At 45.0% G+C, this 22,414-nt stretch overlaps 2 protein-coding genes and 1 pseudogene across 2 annotated transcripts; 1 reads left to right on the forward strand and 2 right to left on the reverse strand.

Moving 5' to 3' along the window:
• Positions 1-3,158: 3,158 nt before the first annotated feature.
• Positions 3,159-5,891, reverse strand: LOC116913214 (mast cell protease 4-like). Its single transcript, XM_032917393.1, has 5 exons — positions 5,837-5,891; positions 5,182-5,332; positions 4,488-4,623; positions 4,020-4,274; positions 3,159-3,621 (listed from the first exon to the last, which is right to left on the reverse strand). The coding sequence occupies exons 1-5, from the start codon at positions 5,889-5,891 to the stop codon at positions 3,478-3,480; spliced, it is 741 nt and encodes a 246-aa protein (XP_032773284.1). The 3' UTR covers positions 3,159-3,477.
• Positions 5,892-10,479: 4,588 nt separating this feature from the next.
• On the reverse strand, positions 10,480-11,939 carry LOC116913584 (MOB kinase activator 2-like). Its single transcript, XM_032917812.1, is given in 3 exon segments — positions 10,480-10,801; positions 10,804-10,866; positions 11,533-11,939. Coding segments are annotated over 3 exon segments (702 nt in total). The 5' UTR covers positions 11,927-11,939; the 3' UTR covers positions 10,480-10,556.
• A 6,136-nt stretch (positions 11,940-18,075) lies between these two features.
• LOC116913215 lies at positions 18,076-19,978 on the forward strand (annotated as a pseudogene).
• Positions 19,979-22,414: the final 2,436 nt, after the last annotated feature.

Here is a 22,414-nt window from a genome sequence, read left to right on the forward strand (position 1 = left end):
TATGTTGGGTACTGCAGAGTTCCATTATGGTGTGAAGATCATGAAGCCGGGAGTGTGACTAGTTAGAAAGCAGTGCGGTCAGTAGGAGATTCTGCCTTCACTTAAAGGCAGTCACTGATGGCATCTGTCATTTTTGTTGTCTCCAGAACGGGTGTTAGGTACCCTTCTTGTTGCTACAGTTTGAGGACAAGTTCATGATGGAAAGACATTGCCCCAGAACATTGTGAAACGTGAGTCGCACTGCATCAGCAGACAGGAAATGGGACTCTAACATAAATCTTCAAGATCAGCCTGCAGCAAACGATTTCCTCCCATGAGGCTGTGCCTCTTAGGGTTCTGCAATCTTCCAAATGTAAGACCACTAGGTGGGGACCCAGTGTTCCAAGACATGAAGCACAACAAAATATTCCAAAGGTTTGATCAGTTCACAATATAATGCTTTCTACAATATATGCCCAAATTTTCAATCATTTACAACAGTGTAAGGCTGTTGGGAAACTGAACTATCAGAATAGAATGTGTTGTAGAGTGCATGCAGCTCTGGCAGAGACAGCTGCCACCAAGGAGGGGTTAATTTCCTTCCTTCCTACATTCCCTTCCTCCCTCTTTTTGTTCCCCTATCCATCACTCTGGTCTACCTACTCACCTCTGATTTTCTTTTGAGACAGGCTCTCAGGCAGGCCAGATTAGCCTTGAACTCCATATGTAGAATCCTGCTCCTCCAGGCTGCCTCCCATTGTGCTAGAGTGACCTACGCACTACTATGTCATGTTTAAAATTTGGTTCTTAGAAAATAATTAAGTAATACGACACTACGATTAATTAAGATGCTCAAGACATATTCAGTGCACAAAGGCAGCTCCATGCTAATGTTTTGTAGTTTTGCATTAGAGAAGGAAACACATTGCACTCTGCAGTCCTCAGTACTTGGAGGCTGAGGCAAGAGTGTGGTACTTGTTCCAGGTCTCCAAGTAAGACCTTTTTATAAAATAAATCAGAATGGAGCAAAACCCAAAAGTTGTTTATACTTAAATATGACAAAAAGTCATATTCCTTCCTTCCTAAAAAACGATTACAGAGCAAATAAAAATTTTTATTTACAAAATAATTAATGAAAACATTGCTTTGGAGGTAGGAAAACAGATGGGGTCAGGTGGTAACTCCTGCTCCTGCAGGATATCAATAACTCTGGCTCACCAGAGACTGGATTCTCCTTCCTCATTGTAAGCTTTCTTGTTTTCTGAATGGAAATCTCCTTTAGTCATTGTTTAGCACTTAAACCTGCACATTCCTCTCCATTCCTCACAATTGCTGTGATCTAAAGACGTACCAATATTCTCTGACTTCTGGGTTTGTTTCCACTTTTGCAAAGCTTGGGCAAGCACCTGCTGACCTCCTGGATGCTTTGCTTAGCTGCTGCTGGCTGTGCTGGTCTTCCCTATGGACACCCTCAGTGTGTGTCAGCTGCTCACATTGCACTGAGAGCCATTATTAAACTAGGCTGCCCAACAATGCTACTGCACCAACCGTGGGGAAAAACTTCTTATCTGTTGCTTGTTTCTTTGGCTGAGCTTGTGACACTTGGTTGCACTCATTTACCCAGAGTGCACTGGGCCTGCTCCTCCTGTGCAAAATTCACCATAAATAAGAATGAACACTGTAGTGGGGATCAGGTCCTTGTCTTGATTTTAGAGCCTTTGGGTCACCAACTGCTCCTTAGACCCCAGAGGCACATGTGATCGGGTTTGTTCTGTGGAGCTGACCTTTCTGGATGCCATTCATCCTGTGCCCTCAGCCCAGCAGTCAGGAGTTTCCTCCTCCTCTCCTATTACCATGGGCCAGGCTACAGGGTGAGGCAATCACTCTCTCCTCACCTCCAGTTGCCCAGCTTCAGGAGGAAGATTGTCCCAAGTCCATGTCCTCCTTAGAGTGTGGGGTAAGGAGGCAGTGCGCCCTCAGCTGCAGGTTAGTGAGTATTCACATCTGCTAGGAAAAAGCACAGCTACTGTCCCTGCTTTGGGTTTCACCTTTTGAGACCTTTGTGTATGCCAAGCATGGTGGAGCCTGCTTGGGTGCCAGCACTGGGGAGGCTGAGACAAAGGGATCATGAATTTGAAGTCTGTCTGATCCACACGATGAGACGATGCCCAAACTACACCAATGTAAATCAAAATGAGAAAGGACCCTATGATTTATTATACAAAAATAACCAAAAGGTACAAAAAATAAAAAACAGTCACCCAGTTAACAATAAACCAACATGGATTCTTTATTGATTAAAGATCTTTATACGTTGTTCAATCCCATATGTGCTCCCTGCCCCCATAGAGTTAGAATAGAACTTATAGTCAGTCTTGTACTTTGATAGCTATCCTTATATCGCTACTGTACCATGCTGAAGCTGAAAACTAGACATGAGACTGCCAGGCTGTGAGGAGGGCTGAGGTGCTGAGGTCCTTGATCTGGTGCTGGTCATGGCAGCAATTTTCATGGTACAGTAGTCAGAGGGCCACGCCCAGCTTATTACTCCTCCTTGGGGCCTAACTGTTCTCACACAAGGTCTCTTCCCCTTAAGATTCCACAGAACCCTTAGTAAAAGCATTCTTTCTCATGACTAAGGACAATGGCTTATAAGAGGACAACAGGCCACTTAGAAGTTTAACTAACTTAGGCATTCTTCTGAAATGCTGGCACTTGGAGAAAGATGACGGTTGAATGGAGGTGGCTCAGAAGCACAGCCACCATGGTAAGTACGAGAACATGCTAAGTACTGCAGTGTCTCTACCCAACATGTGCTAGTTCTGCCCTGTGTTGGCTCCAGAAACTGCTGGTGCTCTCCTGTTGTGGCTGCTATAGTCACAGTCAGGGTCCAAGGACTTCTGAGGGCAGGCTGTCCTCTAGCTGAAGGTGCAATATTGAGAGGACGATGATGGCAGGGTAGGTGGTGAGGACACAAGGATCAACAGCCATGTCTGACCTAGACATGGAATCTGCGATGATGTGTGGACAGATGCAGTGGCTGAGGCATGGGGTTTGTGGGCAGAAGAGCTGAGAGACAAGAGGGAGAAGATGAGAAGACAGGACAGTGGAGGAGAACAGAACAGTGCACATTAGCCTGGATGTAAAGTCTCACTGTACACAGCCATGCATGGTAGATAATATTCAGTAATCCACAGTGGTACACGTATGCCTAGAAGTCAGTAGTCAAGATGGTTAACATGGCCAGATAGTAGTACCTCAAATCCATTCTTCATTGTTCTCAGAGAGGAGAGTGTGTTTAGAGCACAGCGTGGAGTCACACCATTGCAAGGGATTATGTCTTTATTGAGAGCATTACAGGGAACAATCCATCATCACAGACTTGTGTATTTTTGAGATTGTCTTGGGGACAGGCTGAGTCAGGCTTTGTTAAGACCAGAGATTTGACAGAAGAGCTCTGGCTTGGAGACTCTGACTCAGGTTGATCAGGTTTTTCAGCTAATTTCCTTTTATAACTGTATTAATCCAAGGCACATATGAAGAGATTCGGGTGAAGATTATAGGGGGCTTCCCTTTTCCACGGCCATGAGATACAATACCATGGGCCACTCCAGCACACACTAGGGGTCCTCCAGAGTCTCCCTTTAGGTGAGAAAAATAAAACTATGAGCAAATAATACTTTCTCCAAACACAGGTCCTTCCACCATAACTAATCCCAGAGTGATGTAAAAGGACCTGCCTGCCTGTGGGTCATCAGTTGGGAACTTAATTTCTGTCCCTCCAGGCTCTCTGTCCTTGCAACCATGCTAACATGTCTCCGTTTACTGCCTTCCTGTCTAGTGTGTAACCTCATGGGAAGGTTGTAGGAAGGGCTAGGAAACCAGGAGATGAGATGGACAGGGAGAATTTCAGTTCCCAGAACCTCAGGGATAGGAGCTAAGGACACAGGCATTAGTCACTGCCATTGACAGATGTTTGCCATATTTCTTCCACTGATGCTGTCTCCTGATGTGGGGAAGGAAAGCAGGCGTGCACTCACCTTGTATGGTAATTTCAACATTTCAGGACTCCCCACGCAGATCTGGAATCTATTGTCATAATGCCAAAAGTACCAACATGCCTTCTTTTCCATGATTCTCAGTTTCACCTCCCTCAGTGTATCTGAGGTCGGTTCTGTCACTCCAGTTCGTCCCCAACCAGCTGCCCAGCACATTTTCCCAGGCTTGATAAAGTCAGAGGACTGAGGCAGGGGAATTACATTCACAGTAGGAGTCAACACTGCTTTCTCTTCAAGCTGTTGGGGGAAGAAGAGAAGAGATATCAAGCCAGAGAACGATGCTCAGACATGGGTCATTCCCACTGGGACACGAATGACATAGAATCCAGGGATAGTTTCTAAGGAAATCGATTGGACAAGAGAGAATTTGAAGGTCTGAGCCTGGAGGAAAGGTAAAGCAGGGGAGACTTAAGATGGGTAAGAAGAAAAAAAAAAACAAAAAAACAGCACCTTCAGTAACATGATGTCAGGGAAATTGGAAAATAAATTGTACTTTGGATAAAAGATTTGTTTTTCAACTTTTATCTTTTGCTGTGTGGATTCTCTCTTGCTCATGTCATGAGCTCCAAGGATGACAGTAATTTCTCTGTCAAAAGAGAAAAGAAGCAGTAAAAAGTACTGGTCTTAGGGGGAGGATTTCGTCTAAGGAGAATGACACGGAGGTATTTCTTCTCTATCCCAGTGCAGAGTAACTGAGACTTGAGATGGGGCTCCCAACACCACAGCCTCCCCAGAAGGATGAGGCTCAGGAAAATAAAGTACTGAGAACTCTCCCCACACCCCACATCCGACACCCCACATCCCACACCCCACACCCAGTATTTGCATTCAACCAACCCCATGGCTTTGCACATGGCAAATGGGCACTCGACATTCAGTTACACCCCAGCACATGTCAGAGCTCTGGTGACACCCAGACAAGTCAAGGACTGTAGTCTTGTCCTGACCACAGCCCTGCTTAAACTCCAAACTCTGAAATGGGGATGACACATGAATGGTCCAGTGAGTATTCCTGTGGTCCCCTTTTCCTCTCCATCTAAGGAGAACCCATCTGGAGATGAGCAGGGCTCAGATCCTTTCCTGGGTCTCCGCTGCTCTGTGACTCTGGCTCATGGATGTCTTCACAGGAAGAGAAGCCTCTTACTTTCCTCTGCAGTGTGCAGCAGTCATCACAAATTGATGGCTTATGAGAAACCCACCACAGAAGGTCACATGACCTTCTTCAGTGACGATCTTCAGAAGGGCCATGTAAGGGCGGGAGTGAGGAATAGACTCCACACCTCCAATAATCTCCTCTGGAACAAAGAACACCCAGTCCCCAGTCACAAGCTTGCAGGGCCCCCAACACAGTACTCTCAGAGAAATATGGGGCTAAAGCTGAGCGACTGCTCCAAGCCCACCCCACCTCACATGGGGCTCAGGCCCCTCCACAGGTCCTTTGGTCTTTTCTCTCCTGTTGATCTTTCCTCCCCACACCTCCCTGTCCACCATCATCCTTCATTCACAACACAATGACCATTAGTGTTTCTGATGCTCTATTTTCTTTAGTCATTTCGTTCTACACTCATCCTGTCTTCCTCAACACTAAGAGAAGGCCAGAGAAGAGGTGCCCATCAGAACAGAGTACTTTGATGAAATGGTGTGATGGGGAAGTAGCTTTTCATTCTTCCTTGACCTAGAGATTTCCCCTGGACTATGTCAGTTTAGGATCCGGTGTCATGATAGGCTCTCTTTTAAGGTAAGAGATTAATGTCGGTTGCTGAAAGCTCAGAGGTTAGGGAGATGAAGAGCAAACTCACCAGCTCCAGCTCCAGAAGGCAAGAGAAGAGCCATCAGGAATAGCAGGGCCTGCATTGTGCCAGGGGTGCAGCCTGGGGTGAGCTTCTGCTGTGTTCCTGTCCTGGTTCCTGCTTTTATAGCTCCAAAGTAGGAGAAAGGAAGGGCTGCAAACCACAGGTCTGGCTTGGACAAGCTCTATTTTCCTTATCAGAAATTCTCAGGACTCTGCTCTTTGGTGGTGTTGAATCTGTGGCTAAATCTTGAAACTCCTGGATCGCATTGATAAGGTGGCAACTGAACCCTCAAAGAAGCTCCCAGAAGACACGACAGAAACACAAAGGGGGGGACCTCGATTGGGGATCACGGAACTGTTCTTGTAAGCACTCAGGTATTATTGTCAGCTTTGAAACCCATGCTGCATATGTGTAAAAACTCAACTCTGTCATAGCACAAACAGCTGCATGTTTAGTGTATGAACATATGGGTGAAAAGGAGTACATTTTATTTACAAAAACTGGTGGCAGCTGGTTTAGAATGTGACTGTGAGAAATGAAAGAGTGGGGAGTGTGTATTGAGTACACAGCACGTAAGGCATGAACAAGACCTTTAATTAAGTGAGTGGTTCTCAACATTCCTAATAATGTAAACTTTTAATACAGTATCTCAAGTATGTGGTGACCCCAGCCATAAAATTAATTTACTGCTACTTTATAAGTTTAATTAGGCTACATTTATGAATTTTAATGTAAAACATGTAATATGCAGGATATATGATATTTGACCCCTAAAGGGGTCATGACCCACAGTTTGAGAAGAGCTTCAATAAGTACAGGTTCTGATCTACTCACAGTAATAGTCCCTTTGATGTTATAATACACACTTAGGGAGAAGTCAATTGACTTTCAGGACATCACAGAATAAAAGATCTTGAGTATCTGCAATGGAAGACAAGGCTTTGGGTGACCACGTATTTATGAGCCACAGATCATGAGTGTACAGACGTTGGCTCACTGAGTCTGAGTACTCAGAAACATGGTCAAAGAAGATGATGGGCTTGGACATAATTATGAGTTCAAAATCAAATTGAAAACTTTTTGTTTACAAATAAAAAAATTTATTGAGATCAAGTTTCAAATAAGAAGTTATCATGCAAGATTAATGTAATCACACAAGCACTTGTTCAGACTCCAAGACTATCCATCTCTGTGACATAACTGGACTTGAGTTTCAGAAAAACTGTAGGTCTGGTAAAAAGAGGTATTGACTATCATATGGAGCCTCAGCTGGTTCCCACGCTTGGACCAGACAACTCAGACCTCTTTGTACGATGGAGACTGGGTGCCCCTGAGGAAAGTTCTGGCTCCAACTCTGCCTTGCATTTCCTTTCTCTGCTTTCTGAGAGCTACAAATGGCTGTCTAAGCACAGTGATATGAATTGAAATAAGTAATTAATTTGCTTTTACTACTGAGCATTTGATCTGACATGATAATTTTCTTCTTGCAGCCCCTTGGGATGGTCCACACATGGTCCCAAATGAACATTCTCATTTTGCAACTTATGAATGAAGAGGTAGGATGGACATAGTGATCAATTGGCATCATCATAGTGGTTGCCTGATCCAGATGAGAAAATCCCAACCCCTTTTGTGTAGTATACACGGAGTTCTCCAGGAGATGATACAGAGGAGGAATTTCCTGTTATTCCTCCCTTATCTATTGCATGTTGAAGAAAAGTGGATCAAACAACTGGGGATGGCTCCTGCCCTCTTCATGTGTTTTTAGTAAATGACACATCTGTTGCAGTTCTCAATCTGAAGAATGCACGGACATGCATCATTAGGGGAACTAGCACCTACTGCAGGGAGCCCAATCATGTCACAATGAGGGTATCATGTTCATTGGGATGATGGTGATGTGCAGAAGTAAATAAAAAATAAAAGCATCCTCACATTTCTAGGAAAGACCACCGAATCTATAGCCATAGTAACAAGTAGAAACTAAAGTCATATTTTCTATTCCACTTTTCTTTTGGTAAATGCCTGTGCACTTGTGAAAAGATTGCCAGAGACATCTTCACCTTCTTCCTGTCATGAGACAATTTTTAAAGTCTAAAATGTTTGTTCTAGAAATTTCATGCAGGAGTATTTTATTTATAGCACTATCATGCCTCCCTTTCCCCCTCACAACCTTTCATGTTGTTTCATTGCCTTGTGGGGAAGACCACATGGTGGGGGATGAATGGAGGCCTTCAGCTCTAAGCCCATGGCATGGGGGACTAGTTTGTGGGACACAGCTGAGATCCGCACCTATTGACTCTTCAGAATCTTACCTTTCAAAGGAGAACTAAACACCCATAACCATAGGAAAAGGTGTGTCAGTCCTTAGAGACACTGAAACTGCTGGAGAAGAAAGGGGAGGGCAGGCAGAGGATTAGAAGGAGGAGAGTAGGATGAACTTGGTGAGTATCTTCAACTTTCATTAGGAATGCAACATGGACAGTGGGACAGTCCTCCCTGAGTCACCCAATAGCCAGAGGCAGGAGTGGGACTCACAGCGATGGCCCTGCTCACACATGGGCAGGCTCAATAGCAGCTGCCTCCTTGCTGAGAGATGGCTTAGGAACATGATATGGTCCCCAATGAGGGCCCCGTTTAAAAAGAGCACACAGATGTGGTAAGGTCTCTTAAGTCTGGGATGCTTCTCATGCGATTCTGTGATGCTATCTGTCACTTGTCTGATTGTCTATCAGTTCTCACTATCAGTCCAGGCTCACCAGACAGTTTCATCATCTTAGCCTACAATCTATTCATGGTTTCCTCATATCTGGGAGGCAGTTGAGGAGCTACACTAGCACAGTCAGTCCTTTTCCCAGGACTCCGTGAAGCTCATCTAGCGAACCACTGCTGCCAGTGTGAAGCTCCCCAGCTCCTGACCCAGTGTGACAGGGTCAGAGGCCCCGACCTCAGTGAATGCTGTTATCCCCCTGTGGCATCTTTTAGGGTGGGTACTGCCGCAATGGAGGCACTTGGGACTTCTCCATTAGCTCTTCAGGACCAGAAATTAAAGATTGCCCAGACACGGTTTTTCAATGTTATGGGTTTATATTTCATGCCCTCATTCTCTTTCTTACTTCCTTTGGATTTGGAGAAGCAAAGTGCTATGACCTTCATAATCTTATGGATTAGAACCGAGGATTCAGTTCGATGCTTCTGGAGCGGAGGTCAATGGGCTCACTTAGTGTTTCCTATCTGACAACCCAGACCTGAGTGGGAACAGAGAAGAAGAGGGATAAAATGGGTCTGGAAAGAGGTGAGAAGAGGCTATTTACTAAGACTTCTCTTTTTTCTGTCCACAGGGAGACCCTCGGGCCCATTTGGTGGTTTTTTTGGTTTGGTTTGGTTTGGTTTTCTTTTTTTTATTCTTTAATCTTCTTTTACAATCCAGTCTTCATCCCTCCTCCCAGTCCACCCGCCTACCAAGCCCCGTGCCATACCTTCTTCCCCCTGCCACCTCCACCTCCAAGAGGATGTCCCCAACCACCAACCACGCCCTACCAGACTTCATTATTCCCTGGAGCCTCAGATCTCTCCAGGGTTAGGTGCATCTTCTCTCACTGCGGCCAGACCAGTCAGTCCTCCGCTGTATATGTGTTGACGTCGTCATAGCAGCTCGTGTGTGCTGCCTGGTTGGTGGTTCCGTGTCTGAGAGATCTCGGGCATCCAGGTCAGTTGAGACTGCCGGGCTTCCCATGGGGCCACCCTCCTCATCAGCGTCTTCTAGCTCTTCCCTAATTCAACCACAAGGGTTCTCTGGGGACCTTTTGTGTGTGGTGGAGTGGCCCACGGCATTGTCAGTTATACCTTGTGTGCTTGGACACCTCCTCGGTGTTCACCAGAATCTCCAGCTTTATACTTTGGATTCAGAAAACAAGGAAACTCTTTCAACAATCCTCGAATGCCAACGCTGTTTCTGGGCCAGTGTCCTGCATCCTGGTTTACAAATATTTGAGCCTTTTTTTTTTTTTGACCTGAGAGAATTCTTTTTATTATGTCTGAACAGATGAACTAAAGCAGATTCTGCCTTTCACTGACAGCCCTGTCTCCACATGGGACCTCAGACTGGTCCTGGGCTGCCCTGGCCCCTACACACAAATGGGGCCTCCTTGGGCACTGAGGAGGAAGCAAGAAGGGGTAATAGGAGCAAGCAGCAGGTGTGGGCCTTCCTGGGTCACCCCAGGCAGGCCTCTCTACCCCAGGGACTCTGAGCCAAGATCCAGGTGAGGGCTAGGGACAAAAGCTGCAGGGCAAACCTCTGTAAAAAGCCCACCCCCAAAGCACAGCAGAACTCCAGATCTGCAGGGCAAGCCCCATAAGGGGAAGACACCTCTCACAAGGTGCTCCTTTCAAAGCCACAGAGCTACACCCCCACCCCGCAGGGGAGGGGAGGGCAAGAGCCACATCAAAGACCCAAGAAAGTAAAGCCCCACAGAAAAAAATCAAAACATCAGTCCAATAAATGTTTGTTGAATGAATGATTGACTCCAAAGGCTCTTCACTACAAACAGCACTCATCCATCCAACAGGGAAGTCAGGAAACACGCCTTGACTCCAGCGGCATCCATGGAGCCCACACCCTGAGCAGCCCGGGGCCCTCAGAGCACCAGCATGCCTGGGCATGTGTGCGCACACACAGACACACAGTTGTCGTTTTGCACATGTGCACCCATCTGGCCCTGGAGACTCATCTCTCCTTCACGTGGTTCTGTGCTCCGGAAGCTCCACTGCTGGCCCCATCCCCAGTGGCACCACTGTTACCCGGGCTGCTGCACAGCACCTCAGTGAGGTCGTCCATGACAGCAGTTTCTTTGGGGTCAAGCAGGTTGAACTCTCTGGCAAAGAGGATAAAATGCACGTACAGTGTGTTCAAGTGTCCATGCAGCTCAAGGGCCAGGGTCTCCTTGAAGTGGGCCCAGTAGATGTGGCCAACACGTGAAACAGAAACTTGCAGATCTTCTTCACCAAAGACTCGAAGGAGCTGGGGAATTCTCTGCCTAGGGGGAGGCCACATGTCACAGACCTGCAAGGAGGCCAGGCTCCTACAACTAGGCTTCTCTGGATGGGCCTCAAGAGCTTGCAATTGCTACCACTCCTCCACAGAGTTCCCAGCAACCTGTCCCCTAGAGTGGCATCTGCCCAGAGTAACAGGTGCTGGCTGAGTTATGCTGGTCGCCTGCACAGCAAAGAATATGTAGTGGGCACTCAGGCTCCATATGCTTCCTCCAGCAGACACCCAGGTATCTGTAGACCAGGTAAGGGAGCAGTAACGAGTACATGGGAATCCCTGGAAGCCAGTGCTGGCCCCTTTACTGTTCAGGGTGAGATTTTAGCCCCCATTAGGACTTTTACAGGTTTGGAAATACCAGCCCCAGGAAGATGGACTGTGATGGCCTCACAGTGCAGAGCTGGTAGCAGGGCCAAAGGGGGCCAAGTGGTGGGCCTTAGAGTATAGGTGGGCATTGTCCCCAGCTGGGCTGAACTGTGCCTGGGAACCTTCCTTCCTCCTTAGCCCAGGTCCCCTGTGCCAAGCAGGAGCTAGAATTATCAAACTGTAGCCCTTCTAGACCCCACTTGCAATCACACAAGAAACTCTCTAGTCCAGTGCTGAAGAACTTGCTGGCTTTGCATAAGAAGTTGCGTGCAAGCTGCAAAAGACACACCGTATTTTGTGGGGAACACATCTTCATCAGTTACCAGCTTCTGCACAGAGCTCATGGCAAAGTCAACATACTGGGGGGCGGTGCACTTGACCTTCTTCCCCCGCTCATCATACCAGTAGTATTGTGTGTTGCACACGGCCATTGTCTGACACGTCTCTCCTGTGCAAAATTCTGAGATTGTGCTATACTGCAGGTTGATGTGGTGAAAAAATGTTGTGTTGCTGGCCAGCCACTCGTTGAGGTCGAGCTCCCGGGGCAGCACTACCAGCTCCTTGAATTCAAAGTCAGTGATCCTGGACTTGGTATGCTCTGGCTCCAGGTACACCTTCTTCTCCTCTGCAGCAGGTTTCTTGCCGTTTGGCTTTGCCTTAGACTTCCCCATGAGCCAGTCCATGGCTGCATGGACCCCGCGCCTCGCTCGGCCTCCAAATGTTTGAGTCTTAATAAAGAAATCTGTAGGGCTGGAGAGATGGCTCAGTCATTAAAGGCTAGGCTCACAACCAAAAATATAAGAAGTCTGTCTGCAGGAAAGAGATGACATTGCGTCCTTTCATGGGTGCAGAGCTTAAAACAATCTTCTGCAACACCTTCTTCTTCACTCTCTTTTGTCTCATGGTTTCTCTCCTCAGATACTCTCACAAAGTTCCTGCATGATGTCTGTTCACTGACCCCATCATAAGAGCACATATCAAGGCTCTTAAAGTCAGTCCTAGAAAGTGCTACCTTTGCCTGGGATGCCCTCTTTCTTTCTAAATTCTTCTTCATATTTAACAAGTTACTAAGGCTGAGAAAGATCAAAAGATTTTTACCTCCCACTCTCTTCCTTACTCTATGGACTGTCTACAGTCCTGGGAATCCCAGCAAGTCATGAGACTTCCCCAGGTCACCTGCCCCAGCTCAAGCAAGGCCTCTCTATCAAGCTGTCACCTCATCTTAGAACTGTAGCCACTTCTCCTTACCTTGTCGAAAGGGACACAGGAGATAACACAGGACAGTCCCAGTATGTAGATCAGAAACTTTAGAAGGGGACCAAATTGTTGAATGCCCACTCCAGTATGCAGACTCATTGCTCTGCAGCAGGGTCAGGTCAGCACCTCTCATATAATATTTCTTGGCTCAGAGCCCTGGTGTGAGTTTAGAGTCATGAGCAATCCACTGACTAACTAGTTTCCTAGTCACTTTGTGTTTACCTAGTCATGGAGGCAGCATGAAACCTTTTAAAACACACACACACACACACACACAGACACACACACACACACAATATTTCATATGTACTCCACACATAGTAAATCTGTCAACTCCTCTCAATTCCCTAACATCTCTGTACACCCTAGGCTCTCCTCACAAATATCTCTCTCGTGTTCATGTCTATGTGCTGAGTTTTGTAACCCACTAAGGTTAACAATGACCAGCTGTGTAACTGAGTTTGGATCTTTCCATTGGAGCCTGGCTGGCTTCACAGAGGATACTCAACTAAAGAGAGTAATTTCCTTCTCCCAACCCAGAAACTATCAATTGCCAGTATTTCAAGAGATAAAGACTGGGAACCCTCAAGTCCCTTCACTTCCTTGACTAGTTGTTGATTGGACTAGTCTTATGAGGGCCCAGTGCCTAGAACTACAGTTGGCATGAACTGAGGATTGTCATAACTGTATCCAGTCTAGAGAATGGAGTTTGAGCCCTTCACCCTGTCTTCCAGCTCTTGCCTACATCTCATGCTCCCACATTAGTGTTCCCTGAGTCACTTAGAAAGTGTGGGATAAATGACTTGTTTATGGATGGACCCTCAACCACCACTTATTTATGCATCTTGGGCCCCAGTGATCTCTGCATTCATTCCATTATTCCTCTGAAGGAGAGGTGTCTTTGAGTAAGGCTGGAAGCCACTTTTGTCTATGGGGAATGCATGGGGATTTGGAAGGCAGTTTGCTGCTACATAGGTTCCCTTCCGTATGTTTCTAGCCAAACTGACAGTACCAGGCACTGGTCTCCTCCACCATGGTGTGGGTCTTGAAATTGATTACAGGGCCATTGGTTACCATCAAAACACAGAAGTGATATTGCACACGTGGGCACCTCTGGCTTTTCCTATGGTTCCTTTACACCTTTTTATATGAGATAATTCTTCCCTCCTGCCTACACCCTCAGCCTTCAATCCCTTGCCTTTCTTCCTGCCTAAATCTACTTCAGTATTCGTTTTCTCCACTACCTGTGTTTTACTCTTCCTCCTCATTGAAGGTAATTTCTCCTGTCTCTCTTGTTTTTCCCAGGCTTCTACACTTCATGATAGACACACAAATTCATACATTCACATAGCTAGGATCCTCATATGAGAGAGAACATGAGGGTTTTGTACTTGAAGTTCTGGGTTATCTCAATCAGAAAAAATGAAATTCCCATTCCATACATTTTTCTGATAATTTCCTTTTTTAAACATCTTCACTATCTAGTCATCAGTTGATGGCCAACTAGGCGGCTTCCATTTCTTAGTTACTTTGAATATGTGGAGATATCCATGTCATAGATTACACAGTCCTTTGGATAAGTGCTCAGGAATGTCTTAGCTGGATCACGTAGTAGTTTCATTTTGGGGGAAGGTGTTGTTGTTCTTGTGGTTGTTGGTGGTGGCAGTGATGGTCATGGTGGTGGTGATGGTGGTGGTGATGATAGTGGTGGTGGTGATGGTGGTGGTGGCAATTCTTTTTGAGATATCCAGACTGATTTTCAGTGTAGCTGTGCAGGGTTCTCCTTCTATACATCGATGCTAGCTTGTGTTGATGCCATTCCAAATGATGGCCATTTCACTGGAGTAAAATGAATCTTCAAGTGGCTTTAGTCTGGATTTCACTTGGGCTATAGATGCTGAAGACATTTAAAATATTTCTTACTAGCCCTTTATATTTATTCTCTTGAGACATTTTGTTTGGTTCTGTTGTAGCATGTTTTCTAATCCTTTTTTCTTTATTTTTAATTCTCCTTTATCTTTGTGAATTTCTTTGAGAATTTATCTTGTATACAATATGATCAGTTGTATTCCCCATTCCCTCTATGTAACTCCCACCATGTACTCTTTGACAAAACCCTTCCCAACTTCATGACAGAGAAGACAGAGAAGAACTCAGGCCAAACCCATGGGTAATGTTCTCAATAAACTCATAGAAGAAAAATTCCCAAACACAAAGAAAGAACTATTTCTTTGTTTCCAAGTAAACAATCATTGGGAACACAAAAGAGGTGAAATTTTATGTGGTGTATTATGGTCAAAATATTAAAACTAAAATGGCTAAAGGTGCTGAAAGCTTGAAGAGAGAAGGACCAAGTCTCAACACAGGCACACACTACACTGATAGCTAATTACTTGATGGAGACATTTAAAGCCAGAGTGGACTTTTTTCTTATAACCAAAAAGTCTAATTAGTGCTTGCCATATGTGGATAGATGTGGCTCCATCCACTAGAGGAGGGGTTCTCAGTCTTCCTAGTGCTGTAGTCCTTTATACCAGTTCCTCAGGTCGGGGTGGCCCAAAACCATACAAACATTTCAATGTTACTGCAAAAATGTAGCTTTTCTACAGTTATGAATCATAATGTAAATATCTGACATACAGGATTCTGATAGGTGACCCTGTGAAACAGCCATTTGACTCCTAGAGGGGTCGGGATCCTCAGGTTTAGAACCAATGCAGTAGAGTATGGGCAACATCCCAGTGGCCACTAGTGATTATGTCTTTCTCAGAAACCATCTGCTGTCAATAGTTCTTTTGAGGTCACCTATTACATCTCAAGCATAGAAGGCCTCCCTTAATAGTTAATCGTTGTTGGGATTATTTAAGGTATGTTTAACATGGTTCCCCATGCTCTGGTGAGTTCTCCCACACAGGCAAGATCTTTGTTTGCCATTGCCAACCTCTGGTTCCTTAACACAATGCTTCCCTAAACCCTGTATTTTCCCCCAAAAATCTAAGCCCAGTGCAATTCCGATTTCATATCACATTGCTCCTCTACTCCAGGGAATTTTCCTACCCTAACTGCCTCACTTCTGGTACAATGTCATAAGCCTCTTCTATTCCCAGACCCACCACTCCACAACATTTCTAGGGCCCTAGACCAGACTTGGATATGGTAAGACACCTTACAGCAGCTCCCAGATTCCAAGCCAAGACTTCATCCTTTGAGATATCCCAATATGCCCAGTCTAATACTACCTTGGGATGCCAGACTAGTAGGGTAAAAACTCACCAAATAACAGCCAACAATCTAAATTAAAATACTCACTTCCTATCACAAAAATAAAAACAATGTGGAAAACCCTTATGATGTGCCCACTTACTAAACAACCAATTCTATACAAATGTTCCCTAAGGAGAGAAACTCAGATGAAATCCAATACACAGAATTCTGAGAGTTTATGAAAAGAAAAAACTTATAAATTATGTGCAAGAGCCAACTCAGATTTTTATACCCCACAAAGTTTACTAAAATTAAAGATGACATATGAACTTTGGTGATAACAATTCATTAAAACAATACTGACTTCCTATTGGAAACTCTGAAAGCCAAAGGACCTGCCTAGATAGATGTTCTACAAGCTGTAAGAGACCACAGATGCAAATCCAGATTATTATACCCAGCAAAACTATCTATTACAATTGATGGAGAAAGAAAAACATGTCACGATAAAAAAAATAAATCTAAGTAATTTCTGTCCACCAATACAGCTTTACAGAAGTCACTAGAAGGAAAATTTCAATCTGAGGGGTACAACGACACTCAACAAGGAATAATACATAATGCTAAACTAGCAAATTACAGTCATCAGGGCATGTGTTGTGTGAGACACACAATAACACAGCAGAATAATAGGAATAAAGAAACACAGCTAATTGATAACTCTTCAACAGTAATGGTCTCAATTCCCAATAAAGAGATATAGACTAACAAAACAGATAGAAATCGGGATGCATCCTATGGTTGCTTCCAGGAAACATGCATCACCACAATAGACAGGCATCACTTAGGTTAAAAGGATAGAAAATGCTATTCTAAGCAAAAGGATCCAGGAATCAAACAGGTGTAGCTATTTTAGTATAAGGCAAAACAGACTTCAAATCAAAACTGATCAGATGAGGGAAGAATACTACATACCCGTTAAAAGAAAAATCTGCCAATATGACAACTCCATTTTTAATATTTGTGCATCAAACATAAGGACACCTAGGTCCCTTAAAAAACTATTACAACTAAAATCACAATGGCTCTTACAGCATGATAGTGTCACTTCAGTACCATACCCTGGCCAAGAGACAACAAAAACTGAAGAAAGCAACGTTGGAGTTACTTAATATCATAAATTGAATAGACCTAATAGACATCAACAGAACATTCTACCCAAACACTACAGAATGTGCTTTCTTCTCAGTAACCTGTGGAACATTGTTTCTACAAGAAAGACTTTTCTGGATGATTGTGTTGGTGCATGATAAAAACGGGAATGTGGGGAAGCTTGGGGATACTACACGTGGCTAACTTTCCTCTGAAAAGGACGACGACTCTCAAACTGGGGAGGGATTTTGGATAAGTGGTGCCTCTACACAACTAGGGTCTCCATTCTACAAGCTTCGAGATGAAGCCTTGGTTTACCAGCTCTCCCTGTGGTCTAATACATGAACTTACGAAGATTATACCACATTGATCTCATCATCCATATTTGAGGAATCATTGATTTCAGATCCTGAAGAGGTAACAGAAAAGTCCCTAGTGGGCCTTCCATTGAGAAGTTATCCACACTACTTGATTCTACAGGAGGGAGTAGAGAGCATATACAAGAAATCCAGGGTCTCCAATTCAGTCACTCTGGTTTAAGACAGCATAGGTTCCACTGGCAGCAATGGTTGTTCAATGAGCTTCATGGAGGCATGTGAAAATGTCTGTTTGTGGTACTATAGCTCCTCAACAGCTTACCATATATGAGAAAACCATTAAGAGATTGGAGGCTAAGATGTCTGATAGAGTCTGGGAAGATGTTGAGAACTGATAGACAGACAGACATAGTATCACAAGATCATAAAAGAAACATCCCAGACCTACATAAGAGACCTTACGCAAACCATGAAGGCTTCTCTTAAACATGATAATCATTCCTAACATACTATGATCTTCAGCAGTCTCTCAATAATTTGGCAGCCATTTTGAAACCTGCCCATATGTGAGCAGTGCACATCCCTGTGATTCTCATTCCAGCCTCTGGGTGTTGGGTGCCTCAGGAAAAGACTGTGCCATCATGCAGGTGGCATTCATAATGAAAGTGGAAGATAGTCACCAAGTTCATCCTAGTCTCCTCCTTCCAATCCTTTGGCTGTTCTCGCCCTTTCTTCTAGAGCAGTTTCAGTGTCTCTAAGGCTTGAGACACCTATTCCTGTCATTATGGGTGTTTAGTTTTCCATAGCAGAGCAAGATTTCAAGATAGTGCTATAAATATAACATTCTTGCATGACATTTCATCAGAAATATGAATGATCATTGTGTTTTGAAATGAAGGATAATGGTGGACAGGGAGGTATGGGGAGGAAAGATCAACAGGAAAGAAAAGACCAAAGGACCTGTGGAGGGGCCTGAGCCCCTGTAAGGTGGGGTGGGCTTGGAGCAGTCGCTCAGCTTTAGCCCCATATTTCTCTGTCAGTACTGTGTTGGGGGCCCTGCAAGCTTGTGACTGGGGACTGGGTGTTCTTTGTTCCAGAGGAGATTATTGGTGGTGTGGAGTCTATTCCACACTTCCTGCCCTGTCAGGGCCCATCTGGACTGAGAGAGGTTTAGAGGATAGCTGTGGTGGGTTTCTCATGACCCACCAAATGGTGCTGACTGCTGCACACTGTAATGGAAGGTGAGAGGCTTCACTTCCTCTGAAGACATGCATGAGCCAGAGTCACAGAGCAGCAGAGCCTCAGGAAAGACTAGAGACTTGCTCATCTCCAGATGGGCTCTCCTTTTTCAGAAGTCAGAACTTTAAGCACGGCTCTGGTCAGGACTAAAACCACAAGTCTTGTCATATTCTAGTGGTAGCAGAGCTCAGACATGAGCTGGGATGTAACTCAATGTAGAGTGGCCATTTGCTCTGTGCAAAGCCATGGGTTCAGTCAAATCCAAGTACTTGTTGTGGACTGGAGAGAGTTCTGAGTCCTGGGTTTGCCTGAGCCTTGTCCTTCTGGGTGGTGCTTGAGATGTGGTGCTGGGAGCTCCATCTCAGGTCTCTCTCCTCTCTGCTCTGGGATAGGGAAGAAAGTGTTGCTCTCCTCAGGAGTCCTCCTCCTAAGTCCAGCACTTTTCACTGCTTCTTTTATTTTTCCACAGAGAAATCACTGTCACCCTTGGAGCTCATGATGGGAGCAAGAGATAATCCACACAGCAGAAGATGAAAGTTGAAAAGCAAATCAGTCGCCCAAAGTCCCATTACTCTTCTGGTCTCAATGACATCGTGTTACTGAAGGTGTCGATATATTTCTTGGCCTGCTTAAGTCTCCCATCCTTAACTCTCCTTGACTCAGAATTCAAATTCTTTCGGTCCTCACAACCCACTCCTGAATTCCCAGTGGGAAAGGACCCATGTCCCAGCCTCCTTCTTTGGTTTGAAATCTCTTCTCTCCTTCCCCCAACAGCTTGAAGAGAAAGCAGAGTTGACTCCGGCTGTGGATGTAATTCCCCTGCCTTGGCCCTCTGACCTAATCAAGACTGGAACAATGTGCTGGGCAGCTGGATGGGGGTGAACTGGAGTGACAGAACCTAAGTCCTATACACTGAGGGAGGTTGAACTGAGAATCATGGAGGAAGAGGCCTGTAAAATCTATAGGCGTTATGACTATAACTTCCAGGTCTGTGTGGGCAGTCCCACAATGTTAAAAACAGCATACAAGGTGAGTACACACTTGTTTCCTCCCCACATCAGGAGACAGCATCAGTGGAGGAAATGTGCAAACAGCTCTCCAATGGCAGTGACTAATGCCTGTGTCCTTAACTTCTATCCCTGAAGCTCTGGGAACTGACATTCTCCCTGTCCACCTCATCTCCCTGTGCCTAGCCCTTCCTGCAACCTTCCCATGAGGCTAGACACTAGACAGGAAGGGAATAAACAGAAACATGTTAGCGTTGGGGCAAGGACAGAGGGAGGGGAATCAGGCAGTAAATCCCTAACTTACAAATAAAAGTGAGCCAGCACTTATTTCAGTCTGGGAGTAGCTATGGTGGGGGATTTGAAGTTGGGGGAAAGCAATCTTTTCTCATACTCTGATTTTCCTCACCTACAGGTAGACTCTGGGGGACCTCTACTGTGTGCTGGTGTGGCCCATGGTATTGTATCTTATGGGCATCCAGATGCAAAGCCCCCTGCAGTCTTCACCAGAATCTCCCCATAGGTGCCCTGGATTAATACAGTCCTAAGGGCAAGTAACTGAAAAGCCTGACCTGCATGAGTCAGACTCTCCCACCCTGAGCTCATCTGGTACCCTTTGGGTTCAACATGGCCTGTCCCCAGCCTGTCCCAGCCTGTCTCCAAGACAATCTCAAAGATATACAAGTCTCTGATGATTGATTTCCCTATAATGCACCTCAATAAAGATAAAACCTCTCCCAACTGTGTGACTCCACTCTGCACTCTAATACACGCCCCTCCATAAACACAATGAAAAATTTATTTGAGCTACTACTACCTGACCCTGCTAGCAATCTTGATTACTGACCTCCTGGTACAGGTGTGCCACTGTGGATTACTGAATACTATGTAACATGCATGGCTGTGTACTGTAAGATTTCACATCCAGAGTGGTGTGCACTTTTCTGTCCTCCACTGTCCTGTCTTCTCTGTCCCTGTCTCTCAGCTCTTCTCCCCACAAACCCTATGCCATAGCCACTGTGTCTTTCTACACATCATAGGAAACTCCATGTATAAGTTAAACATGGCTGTTGATTGCTTGTGTCCTCAACACTCATGCTGCCATGTTAATCAGAGTTCTCAATAATGTACCTGCAGCTAGAGGAGAGCCTGCCCTCAGAAGTCATGGACCACAACTGTGGCTGCAGCAGTCACAACAGGAGAGAATCAGCCCTTTCTTGATCGAAACACAACTCAGACCTCGCCATCATTGGGAAGAGACCCTCTAGGACTTAGCATGAAGAAGTACTTCCCATGGTGGCTCTAGACCTGCTTCAGAACCACCCAAATTCAACAGCCTTTCAGAAGAATGCCATGGATAGTTGAACTTTTAAGTGGCTTGCACTCCTCTTACAAGCCAAAGCCCCCACTGTCTTTAGTGAGGGAAATGACACATTAGTTCCAGGGTACTGTTGAGTCTGAAATGGAAGTGACGACACATGAGGTCTGCTAGGTCACAGGGAGGCCTAATATGATAGGCATGGCAATCCAACTGCTGTGCCATAAAAACTGGTGCCAGGAGCAGCCACAGACCAGGACCTCAGCACCTCAGCCCTCCTCACGGCCTGGCAGTCTCATGTCTAGGTTTCCAGCTTCAGCACAGTACAGTAGAGATGTAAGGATAGCTATCAAAGTACAAGACTGACTATAAGTTCTATTCTAAATCTGTGGGGGCAGGGAGCACATATGGGATTAAACAACCTAAAAGGATCTTTAAGCAATAAAGAATCCACGTTGGTTCATTGTTAACTGGATGACCATTATTTTTTTCTAACTTGTGTTTATAGTTGTATAAATCATAATGTCTTTTCTCATTTTGATTTACATTGCTGTGCTTTGGGCATTGTCTCCCTGTGTGGTTCAGACAGCACTACAGTGTTCATTCTTATGTATGGTGGATTGTGCACAGGAGGAGCAGGCCCAGTGCACTCTGGGTACAAGAGAGCAGCCATGGTCTCACAAGCTCAGTAAAGGAAAACAAGCAGCAGATAAGAAGGTTTGCCCCATGTTGGATCCAGTAGCATTGCAGGGCAGCCTAGTTTAATAAAGCCTTTCAGTGCTCTGTGAGCAGCTGACACACACTGAGGGTGTCCAAAGGGAAGTTCAGCTCAGACAGCCGCAGCTGAGGAAAGCATCCAGGAGGTCAGCAGGTGCTCACCCAAGCTTTGCAAAAGTGGAAACAAACCCAGAAGTCGGAGAATATTGGTAAATCTTTAGACCACATCAATTGCGAGGAATCGAGAGGAACATGCAGGTTTAAGTGCTAAACAATGAGTAAAGGAGATTTCCATTCAGAAAAACAAGAAAGCTTACCAGGAGGAGAATCCAGTCTCTGGTGAGCCAGGGTTACTGATATCCTGCAGCAGATGTTACACCTGACCCCGTCTGTTTCCTGCCATCCAAAGGAATGGTTTCATCAAATATTTTGTAAGTAAAATTTTTAGTAGCTCTAGAAATGCTTTTAGGAGAAAAGAAATATGACTTTGTATCAAAAGAGTCCTTGAATGACACTGTTGGTGGGTGAAGGCTCCTAGTGGCAGACTGCTTATATTAGATTCCTTTCATCGCATTTTTAACTTGACAAATATTGTATGTAATTGTGACACACAACATTATTGCTTTGATTCATGTGAGCAGGAAGAATGAATAAACTGAGCTAACTAATGTTTTAATTATCTTAGATACTTTCCATGTTAACATCTAAAATCTCTCAGTGTGTTTCAGTTATAAAATACTAAGTTGGATGTGGTAGCATACTCCTGTAATTCTAGGACCACAAATTCCTGATCATCCTTGGCTGTATACTGTGGTTTAAACTAGTGTGGGCTACATGAGAATCTGTGTCAAAAAAAAAAAACAAAAACAAAAATTAAGCAAACAGAACCCCCATACCATTATTATTAACTATACTCACCATGGTCTCCAAAAGGCTGTAAAACAGATCTTGGACTTTGTAGGT

Source organism: Rattus rattus, chromosome 12 (genome assembly GCF_011064425.1).
Source record: "Rattus rattus isolate New Zealand chromosome 12, Rrattus_CSIRO_v1, whole genome shotgun sequence".
Taxonomy (NCBI): Eukaryota; Metazoa; Chordata; class Mammalia; order Rodentia; family Muridae; genus Rattus; species Rattus rattus.

Excerpts from the sequence above, each read along its gene's own strand:
- LOC116913214 (XM_032917393.1), bottom strand. The coding sequence starts at position 5,891 with ATGCAGGCCCTGCTATTCCTGATGGCTCTTCTCTTGCCTTCTGGAGCT. Across the intron at positions 5,333-5,836 it reads GCCTTCTGGAGCTGGAGCTG|AGGAGATTATTGGAGGTGTG; the intron begins GTGAGTTTGCTC and ends TCTTTGTTCCAG. Across the intron at positions 4,275-4,487 it reads CTGACATCATGTTACTGAAG|CTTGAAGAGAAAGCAGTGTT; the intron begins GTGCTGTTTTTT and ends TTCCCCCAACAG.